This window comes from Triticum aestivum, chromosome 5D (genome assembly GCF_018294505.1).
Source record: "Triticum aestivum cultivar Chinese Spring chromosome 5D, IWGSC CS RefSeq v2.1, whole genome shotgun sequence".
NCBI classification, from domain to species: Eukaryota; Viridiplantae; Streptophyta; class Magnoliopsida; order Poales; family Poaceae; genus Triticum; species Triticum aestivum.
The window spans coordinates 45,743,349-45,754,316 of record NC_057808.1 but is presented as its reverse complement, the minus strand read 5'-3'; the positions used below and the strand labels follow the sequence as shown (position 1 = coordinate 45,754,316).

Sequence of the window (10,968 nt, the reverse complement as noted above, 5' to 3'; positions counted from 1 at the left end):
CAACTTGCCGTGCTTGGGTGGATGCCAATGCGAGAGCAGGGGCCGCTTGAGTCACAATCACCAGGTGTGGCGCTTGGGTCAGCGGGACCACCTGCTCTAGCACCAGATTTGCCCCGACGGCGACTACCGACGACGGTGGCGGCGCTTGTGTGGGACCTTGCCTTGGAGCGACCACGACCACCGAAGCCGATGTTTGGCTGGTCACCTCGGCCACCGAAGCCAGTTCCCCCAAAACCTACGTTTTACAGCTAGCCACCAAAATTAAAAGCTACAGCTGCTCACCAACTTGAAACTGCCAGACTCTGATATGAGGACTAGAAACTGACATCTGCTATCGCATTAACACACCAACCACATGTTCTTTGTCGGTGTCCTCCTCCTCCTTCTCCATCGTCGGCCTAATTAAATCTCCGGCATGTTCAGGTTGATGGTGTGCCATGCTATCGCCGCCGCGGCCACGGGCCCAAGCTTTCTTGGCTTGTTTCCACCGCAAGTATTGTTGCGCCTGACGTGTGAGCGAAGCGTAGAGGAGTTGGGGAAAGTGCTCATGCACCACACACATGGGTGCAATCTCCCATCTGGATGGGTTTTCATGTGCACATTAAGGCCCCGAGACTTGTTGAACCTCTTGACACACACGGGCCACTCGTGTAACAGTTGTTGGCTCCCCTGCTGCAGCACTTGGTTCTCCACCGTCGTGACCACAGCCTTGAGCGATTTGCATGGCTTGATTGGTTGTGTGGACGCTTTGTTGGGCTTGTTGAATGGCACTTTGTTCTTCGCGACAACTTGTCGTGCTTGGGTGGATGCCAATGCCAGAGCAGGGGCCGCTTGAGTCACAATCACCAGGTGTGGCGCTTGGGTCAACGGGACCACCTGCTCTAGCACCAGATTTGCCCCGATGACGACTACCGACAACGGTGGCGGCGCTTGTGTGGGACCTTGCCTTGGAGCAACCACGACCACCGAAGCCGATGTTTGGCTGGTCACCTCGGCCGCCAGTACACCCTGGGCTAAATCGCGGGCTACGCTCACCGGAATATCTACCATGTGTGGTGGCAAAGGCAGCGGCGGTGGTCGCATTGTATCATAGTCAAGGAATACATGATACTCATCCCGGATGCCGTTGGCCAGCATCATCAGAGAAAAAGCGAGGTTCTCCTCCTCGGAGCTGAGTCCACGACTAGGGTGGTGCGTGGAGCATGGTATTGAGATTGCTGGTGGTAGCGAAGGCTGATTATCAACAAGTCGGTTCGTGGGCATGCGGCCTGCGCCGGCGGCCATGAGATCTTGGTCACAGACCTTATGAGGGACGAGAGCGGAAGAGATAGATGGTGTGGGAGCAAGGGACAAGGGAAAGGGGACTAGTGTGTTTGTGTTGTATTGTGCCTGCGTGAGATAGATATAAAGCAGGTCCCGAAAGGGGAGCAATGCTGTCATCATCTATCGACTAGTAACGCCTGAGCTATAAGACGTGACACATGGCAGCTATAAGCATGACCACGTTGCCAATAGATCTATCACTAGAGTTAGCATCACACGTTGGAAAATCATGTATTGAGTAATTACTGTGGTTGATTTTTTCTACCAAGCTATTTTAAGATGACCCCTCTTACCTTCTACTCCGAGACCATTCATCAACAGTACATTTGACCATTCATCAACGGAGTATGAGGTAAGAGAAATGTTTAATCTCAGTTGTCCATTCATCAACAATACGTTCTTTTAGAGGAAACAACTGCCTTATTATTACTTAGTACATGGCACCATCAGCCACTAAAACATCTCGAATACAAACTGGAGAAACACTAAACCAAGTTTTGCATAAATTTAAAAGGCAATCCTCCCTAGCTAAGTTATGAGCATCTTTGTTCGTTGTTCGCCTGGCCCAAGCCACTCAATACTCGGTGACGCCTGACAGTGTCTTATTTATTTCCTCGACAAGAGGACCATGCATACTATTCTAATTATAGCAACTACTTGTTTATTTTGCTTTTGATACCAAATATTCATGGAATGCATACATACATAATATGCCTGCCTTATTATTGGATAACACATTTTTATTTTCTCTATTCATCATTTTTTTAAGAAATATGAACTTTTGCTCTAATCTTGTATTACCATTGTAGAATATATATTTAGTTCATACTAAATGTACCTTGTAACATTTTATTAGTTTCACTGTTAGTTACAGAGAACTATCTAATCAGTCGGAGATCCAAAATTTCAGCATGAAACGGTACATCGACATAAGTTGAACATATCAAAAAATTGATTGTAGGCGGATTTATTTTTCTATGTTGGAATTTAGAAAAGTGACCTGGAAAACATCCGATAGCTACCTATTAACCTAGCTAAAAAAAAGTAATGACAGAGACGTGGCATGTAGAAAAGTGACCTGGAAAATTGAGCACTACATGCTATATTTCCTAATTTAGCATCATGTTTTAATGACATAATAATTTCTTTTCTTATTTGCATAAAGGGAAAATTTCAAGATGTGGTACTAGCCATCAGATGTTGCAAAATGGACGGTTCATATTAATTGAGCCTATTCTTAAAATTCGCTTTGCATACTTATTTGGGCCTAATGACTACTCCCTCCGTTCCAAAATAGATGACTCAATTTTGTATTAATTTTAGTACAAAGTTGGGTCATTTATTTTGAAACGGAGGGAGTAAATCCCAAATATATACTGCATGTCTCCTTCCCGATTCCCGAATAAAGAAACCATCCACGCTTCAACCCTCGGCCACGCGCGCCGCCGCCGTTCCCTTGTGGCAACCATGGCTGGCCCTGGCAGTGGCAGACCACCCGGCGGCGAAGGCAACTGTGGTGTGATTTATTCACCCTATCCGCAGTCGTCCCCTCTTGCTCCTCGCCTGACCTACCTGTTCCAACAGTTCGGCCTGGACAAGATCGGCGATATCATGAACCGTCCCGATGGCAAGACGTTCCAGCAGAGGATCGACCACCTACGAGAGGTGCGCGCGCCCCATCCATCCCTTCTCTCGTCTAGTTTTTCTTCCATTCAGATTTCAGGTCTCCCCTTTGTCTCAAGATGGTTATAATTCGTCGTCCCTGTGCTGGATCTGTAAACCTCATTCAATCTTTTAAGATATATTCTCCTTAACTTCTACTGTATTCAGGAACTGGATGCTTTCGAACGTGCTCGTGACATATTCTACATGGTCGAGGTCGACGAGGACGACGAGTACGGGGACGAGGACGAGGATGAGACGGATGAAAATGTAGGACAGATGGTAACAAACTTTTTTTGTTCAGTCGATCCATATATTAAATGTACTAGCAAAAATACCCGTGTGTTGCAACGGGAGAAAATTTAACTTCCCTAGCATAGACTAAAATATCAACTATTATTTAATTTATGATCCACGAAGATTGTTCTCAAGATGAAAAAGAACTATGCTTTCAGTCATACCATCTTTGCAAAATGATCACAGTTCAGTTTGCGGCTTCATAGTTTCATTCTCGCCTTCATGCCACAATCAAATGAGAAGAAAGAAAAAAATGTTTCAGAATAGGCCCATTTTGGCCGACCTAGGGGAGAAATAGAAACGTATTATTTTTCGCTGCTCCACAATTGAATCGAAGAAAGAAAAAGTGTGGAGCAGCCTAGGTCGGCCCACGCGTCAGAGAAACATAAAAGGTTTGTGGTACGAATTTTAATTTAATAATTAGTATATATAAAAAGGGGATTAGGGCAACAAAGCGACACGAATTTTACATCGGGGCAAAATTTTGATGACCTCATCAAGGCGATGACCGAGTTTGCAACATCTAGTTCATGACCATGGATTGCACGGATCATGTTGCGTGCGGCCAACAACAACAACCAAACCATCAACAAAATCTAGGAGGTTGACGGCATCTCAGTGAATATTGTTGTGAGTAATTGGAAATTTTCTCACAGAGCAAGATGATTATTTTTTGAATGGATGAACATTTTTTTATAACTTTTGAACATTTTTTTCAACAGGCACACATTTTTGGAATGGGTGAACATTTTTTGAAATTAATGAACATTTTTTGTTTGACGAACATTATTTTTTAATGCATGAAGATTTTGAAACAGCAAACATTTTTTTGAATCGATGAACTTTTTTTGAAATTCATGATAATTTTTTGTTTTTGTGAACATTGTTTTAAAAATTAATGAACATGTTTTGAATTCACAGAATTTTTGTTAAATGCATAAACATTTTACTACTTCTGAAACGTTTTTCAAAATTCACATTTTTTTAATTTGGAATTTTTTTGAAGTCCCAAGTTATTTAAAGAAGAAGAAAAAACGAAATAAAAAAACAGTGGCGTCTCTCCCCAATCATGGGCCAGCCTAATAGGGCGCATGGTTTCTAAAACATTTTTCAATATTCACATTTTCTTTTGAAATCCCAAATTATTTTAAGTAAGGAAAATAGAAAAAAAAAACGAAATAGGAAAAAGGGAAGTCCCTCCCTGCTAATCTGCCGGCCCAATAGGGCGCGCGGGAGAGATGTATATATAAGTATACATTCCTCTGTTTTCTCAGCAAACACTTTGTCTAGGTGCACTGGTTGTTGCATTGCGGCCGGACATAAGTGGCAGGGGTTACATGAGCTTTTTTAATTTTTATTTTTAATTTTTAACATAAAACAGCGACGGACGAAAAACAAAAAACATACGAAAAACATCGATGGACCAAAAATAGTGGAGAAACAATTTGTAGTGGAGAAACAATTCGTACTTTAATATTAGGTAGAGATAGAGATATATAATTTTGTGTTGGGCGAATATGCCTCTTCAGTCTTGGACTAATACCTGCTTCTTCTTTTTGAGCTACTAATACCTGCTTCTAATATGTACATTATTTCTGTCTATTAATTCAGCTCTTAGGTGATGAAGATGAAGAAAAACCAGATATCGCGAAACGGCCACATGCTCCTGTTGAAGGCGAACTGGAATGCAAGAAGCCAAAGACAGCACAAGACTTGAGGTGCCGATTATGAGAAGAACCTGAGGCTGGACGGACAGAGAATTCCTCACGGTAGTTATTAGTGATTTATGTGTGCTGTATGAATCACACAGCCTCTGTTTTCTTAGTTTACATTGCACCGACATATTTCAAGATGCACTTGTTTATACTCTTGAGTAAGCTGCGGTTTGGACAATCTAAAATGTTTAGAGTTTCACTTGTTTATACTTCAGAGTAAGCTGCAGTTCGGACTGTAGTTTACTCAGTACTAATTATTCCAATACATTTCTTCAGGCCTTGTTTGGTACTAGGGTTTTTGAGGGGATTGGTGGGGATAATCCTCACAGGGATTGGGTGAAACCCCAACCTTCACCCAATCCCTTCAAATCCCCATTTATCCCCAATCCACTAGGTAGGGGTAGTGTATTGTATTGAGAAAAATGCACTAGAGTTGTGAGGATTTATGGGGAAATATGGGGATGAAACATGTCAAATACACTAGAACCAAATGGTGTTTTGGGATATGTGGGGATTTAGGGGTTTGACCGGGATAATCCCCACCAATTCCCTAAAATACACTAGTACCAAACAAGGCCTCATGGAAAAAAAAACTTAGTCATTAGCATTACTTTTACTGCTGAAGTATTAACAATAGATGGCTGTTAAAATGACACATAGTTAGCTTTACACGTTGTCTGGACTCTGATTATATGGAAGCCTAAAAACTTCGCAGAATAATTTATATGATGGTAGCATACCAGCATCAGTGCTCGCCATCAAAATGGCGGCCGACTTCAATGCGTTCGGTCTGGGATTCAATTTAAGCATATGGTTTATGGGCTACGTTGTTTGAACTGTTGAAGTCTATGTTGTTTGAAGTATGGCTTGAGGTTTAGGTTCCCGCATAAAGAAAATGTATGGCTTGAGGAGGATCTGCTGCACCTCCTTGAAGACCACCCTCGTGGTACACAAAGTGCTCATACCAGTACTGCCACTGGTCAGTCTGGAAAAAAGTGATAACCAATCAAATGGGATTTGGAGTGTCAGGACTACGGCGTGCAGTCTATGTTTCTTCAGTTAAGTTAACGAACGCCTTGGATGGATGCTGGCGAGAAGGATCCAACGGCTCGCTTCGCTCCCCGCCGCTTAATGCAGTGTGTACTTTTTTACTATGGTCGCGAGGTAGCTGTTTACGTAGCTGGCTATAAGATGCCTCGCACTGGCTTGTGCTGGATCATTCCTGAATCTGAGATTTTATAGCGATGGATACTCCGCAGCATCTACTGTTTTCCCCTTGGTTTCCGAAAAGCCCAAGGAATTTTAAGCGGTTTTACTCCTACGCGACCGACAGCTAGAGCGCTCGATCCTAATCTTTCCCCCCCCCCCCCCCCCCCTTCCAACGGTGGGGGCCCCGGCCGCGTGGCACTTTTCCCCCTCATCAATTAACCAAAACAGGAAAGATTAGGGCCTGTCTGAAATCGGCCGTGGATGCATTGGAAAATGCATGAGATAATCTTTCTGAAAATACCAAAATCATCCGATTTGAAGTCCTGATGAGAAATCTGAATCCAAGACGTGGGGTATGTAGTTTGTAAGGGCTTCTTTGTATTGTGCCCTCACTCGCCTTTCCAAGCGGGGCGTCAATTAATTGGCGAAGAATTTCGCCATCATTAGGATCTCCCGCGTAGGAGACACAATCAAAAGCGGTGGCCAATTTTTTGACTCGGATACGAAAATTTGGGAGCTACCCAAAAGCATGCCTTACCTGTTGGTTAATGCCTACAATTTGGTAAGGCAAGTCCTGTCTGCCATCCAAACAAGGACTTCTCCCTCTGAATTTCACTCTACCACCTGCCACTCTAAATTTCATCGAGTCCTCCACCTCAGTCTGTAAATTTCCTCCATGAGAAAATTCTATAGATGTAGCTCACTTGCAATAATGGGAGTATCTATTCATAAGCTGTCCACAAAAATAATCATATCTCAAGTCTTTTCCCTATGTTTCTGGATCCGCATCCAACCATTAGCATATCACTCACTTCATACATGTGCAAACTAAATAGTATTGAAACTTGATCTAACATGGGTACACAAAACTGCACGATTTGAATAGGCCAAATTTAGAATAAACTAATATGCAACCTTAACCAAGAGTTAGGAAACTGTTAGGCGGCTAAGAATTAGTAAAGCTAATAAAGTTTATTCAATCATGTAAATGCAAATACATGACCAAGACAAAGGGCATACAAAAAAGAAAGATCGGACCATGGTGAACCAATCAACAAGCACAAGATAAAAACACGGACCGACAATAAAAGCCCAAGCTAGCCACCAAAATTAAATACTACAGCTGTTCATCAACTGGAAACTGCCGGACTCTAATATGAGGACTAGAAACTGACATTTATTGCCGCATTAACACACCAACCGCAAGTTCTTTGTCGATGTCCTCCTCCTTCTCCATCGCCGAACTAATCAAATCTCCGGCATGTTCAGGTCGATGGTGTGCCATGCGATCGCCGCCGCGGCTATGGGTGCAAGCCTTCTCGGCCTGTTTCCACCGCAGGTATTGCTGCGCCTGACGTGTGAGCGAAGCGCGGAGGAGGTTGGGAAAGTGCTCGTGCACCACACACACGGGTGCATCCTCCCATCTGGATGGGTTTTCATGTGCACATTAAGGCCCCGAGACTTCTTGAACCTCTTGAGACACAACGGGCACTCGTGCAACAGCTGTTGGCTCTCCTGTTGTGGTGTCTGATTCTCCGCCATCGTGGCCACGGTCTTGATCGGCCGTGTGGATACTTTGTTGGGCTTGCTGAATGGTGCTTTGCCCGTCGCGACAATCGGATGCACTTGGGTTGATGCCAATGCCAGACCAGGGGCTGGTTGAGTCACGGTCACCAGGCCTGTCGCTTGGCTCGGTGGAACCACCTGCTCCAGCACCATATTTGGCCTGACAGCGACTGCCGATGACGGTGAAGGCACTTGTGTGGGAACTTGCCTTGAAGCGACCACAACCACCGAAGCGGGTGTTTGGCTGGTCGCCTCGGTCGCCGGTGCACCCTGGGATACACCCGCTGGAACATCTGTCACGTGTGGTGGCAGAGGCGATGACGGCGTTGTAACATGGTCGAGGGATGCAGGATGCTCGTCACGGATGCCACTAGCCAGCATCATCAGAGAGAAGGCGAGGTTCTCCTCCTCGGAGCTGAGTCCGCGGTTAGGGTGGTGTGTGGAGGATGCTAGCGAGATTGCTGGTGGTAGCGAAGGCTGGTCATCAGCATGTCGGTTCGTGGACATGCAGTTGGCGTTGGCGGCCATGAGATCTTGGTCACAGACTTGGTGAGGGATGAGAGAGGAAGAGATAGGTGATGTGGGAGCAAGGAACAAGAGAAAGGGGACTGGTGTGCTTGTGTTCTATTGTGCCTGCGAGAGATAGATATAAAGGGAGTCCCGAAAGGGAAGCAATGTTGTCATCATCTATGAACTAGTAACGCTCGTGTTATGTGATGGGACACATGGTAGCGATAAGCATGGCCACGTTGCCGATAGATCTACCACTAAGTTAGCAGCACACGTTACCATCGGTGCATGCTACCATCACATGTATGTAGAAAATCATGTGTTGAGTAACCACAATGGTAGATTTTCAATTTGGGCTCTTTTAAGATTATCCTCTCTTACCTTCTAGGAGGCAAGAGAAATATTTAATCTAAGCCATCCATTCATGCATGAACGGTAAATTTGACTATGCATACTATTTTAATTATAGCAATTACTTTTTTTTTTGCTTTGGATGCCGAATATTCACGAGATGTCTCCATAGAAAATAGGCATGCCTTATTATTGGATAGCATTTTTTTCCTTTTCCAATTTATGAAAAGTTCCTACGAACTTTTGCTCTAGTCTCATATCACTATTGTAGAATATGTATTTAATTTGCACTGCATATACGATGCAACATTTTATTAGTTTCACTCTTAGTCACGAAAAACTAAGTTGCACTATGAAACAAATAGATAGATACTATGATGTACTCCCTCCGGTGTCAAAATGATCTTACATTTTGGGACGGAGGGAGTATCAGTTATCTCGATGGAATAAAGATTGTATGTTTAAAAAAAACTTTGGATGTTGAAAAATGGACTACAATGTTTGGGAAGCTAAAATTTCTCTCTACATAGTTTTTTTTTGTGAGGGAAGGCCATTCTATCTGCATAGTTATTTGTTCCTAGTCACTAAATTCCCGAATATGTATGTACGTCTCCTCTCCCCGAATAAAGAAACCAGCCCCAAGTCAAAACCCTAGCCGCGCCGCCGCCGTTCCCCTCCGGCAATCATGGCTGGCAGACGACACGGCGGTGAATGCACCGTTGCCACCTCTTTTGTGCGCCGCATGAGGCGGCAACGCCTCTTCCTCCTCGCCTGATCTACCTGTTCCGACACTTTGACATGAAAGATGGGACGCTTACGTGAGGTGCGCTCGATCCCTTCTCTCGTCTAGTTTTTCTCCCATTCAGATTTCAGGTCTCCCTTTTGACTCAAGATCGCTTTAATTCTTGATCCCCTGCGTGTTGGATCAGTAAACCTCAATTGATCCCCTGCATGTTCAATAATGTACTCCCTCCGTCCCATAATATAAGAGCGTTTTTGACACTAGTGTAGTGTCAAAAACGCTCTTATATTATGGGACGGAGGGAGTACAAGATTGGATCCCGCTGAGGTCGTGTACCAGAGCGAGGGCGAGGACGAGGACGAGGAGGAGGCGGGTGAAAAGGTAGGGAAGGTGCTAACAAACTTCGTTCGATCCATACGTATCAAATTGTCTAATTTTGTGTGGGCTGAATTTGGCTCTTCAGTCTTGGACTGATACATTGCTTCTAATCTGTACATTATTCCTGTCTATTCAGCTCTTAGGCGATGAAAAGAAACGACCACATGTTCCTATTGATGGTGAACCGGAACTCGAGGTCTCAAGGAGAAGAACCTGAGTCCGGAGGGATAGAAAACTCATCCCGCTTAGTTAGTGATTTATGTGTAGTACATCACGAAATCCCAGCCTCTATTTCCTCAATTTACATTGCACCATCGTATTTTTCAAGATGCACTTGTTTATACTCTTGAGTAAGTTGCATAAAACAGTTGGGCAGCAACCCCTTTGATCCAATTATGCCGGACTGTTGTTTTCTGCAGCTTGAAAAAAAATTAGATAGCTTTTACCTAAAAGAATTTGGTGGCTAAGACTGCAGTTTACTCTCAAGTTACATTACTGTTTTTTCCAATACATTTCTTCACTGACAAAACGCGGCACCTTAGGACTACATTCATTAACATTACTTTTACTGATGAAGTATATTAGTAACAAAAGATGGCTGACACCTTGTTTAACAGCACTTACGTATATATCTTCACCCCTTATCAGGAGCTTCCGGAGGTTGATGACATGCAGCAGAGGTGCGCTATGAGGGCGGCCAAGCTTCATGATGCTGCGATCTCTACTGGTATGTCCGTCAACATATCTAATTCTTTATTGCATTTTTCTCCTGAGGAAATTATAAATAATGCAAACCAATTAGGAGTTTCATTTGGGGCTACAGATAGTGAGATTTCCATTTCGGTGAATGATTTGTTAGATTTGGAGGCGGAGCGTGCCTTAGAAACTATTCGTAATATTGCAGCGGTTAAACCCATGAATGACAATGAGATTAATGCATTAGGGGTTAGAGTGCTCGATAATATGTGTGTGGATCTAGCACCATCCAATCATGAGTCGGAGGACGATGATATGCCCTTAGAGAATGCAGTTGTTTGTTCCGCTGAGCCCGGTTATGAGGATCGGGAGTCAGGACTTAGTAAAACCCAAGCGTAAGTGGAAACGGAAAATTTACCCCGCTTCTGCAGTTCGTAGGAGTGCTAGGATTCGGACGACTAAAAAATTTCATGATGAGTGATGAAAGGAATCTTTTGGAATAGCAGAGGTCTGAAAGAC

General features: G+C 43.9%; 3 protein-coding genes across 4 annotated transcripts; 1 reads left to right on the top strand and 2 right to left on the bottom strand.

Annotated features, from left to right (window-relative positions):
* Positions 1–241: 241 nt before the first annotated feature.
* On the bottom strand, positions 242–1,284 carry LOC123124247 (zinc finger protein 692-like). The gene has a single exon (XM_044544905.1). The coding sequence runs from the start codon at positions 1,282–1,284 to the stop codon at positions 403–405; it is 882 nt and encodes a 293-aa protein (XP_044400840.1). The 3' UTR covers positions 242–402.
* A 1,435-nt stretch (positions 1,285–2,719) lies between these two features.
* On the top strand, positions 2,720–5,272 carry LOC123124246 (nardilysin). 2 transcript variants are annotated; one of them, XM_044544904.1, is made up of 3 exons: positions 2,720–2,988; positions 3,154–3,255; positions 4,894–5,272. In XM_044544904.1, the coding sequence occupies exons 1-3, from the start codon at positions 2,791–2,793 to the stop codon at positions 5,011–5,013; spliced, it is 420 nt and encodes a 139-aa protein (XP_044400839.1). In that variant the 5' UTR covers positions 2,720–2,790; the 3' UTR covers positions 5,014–5,272. The 2 variants fall into 2 exon arrangements, with proteins under 2 accessions (XP_044400839.1, XP_044400838.1); XM_044544903.1 differs by having other exon boundaries at positions 3,154–3,267.
* A 1,977-nt stretch (positions 5,273–7,249) lies between these two features.
* Positions 7,250–8,378, bottom strand: LOC123124245 (sal-like protein 3). The gene has a single exon (XM_044544902.1). It carries the CDS (start codon positions 8,298–8,300, stop codon positions 7,455–7,457), a length of 846 nt encoding a protein of 281 aa, XP_044400837.1. The 5' UTR covers positions 8,301–8,378; the 3' UTR covers positions 7,250–7,454.
* Positions 8,379–10,968: the final 2,590 nt, after the last annotated feature.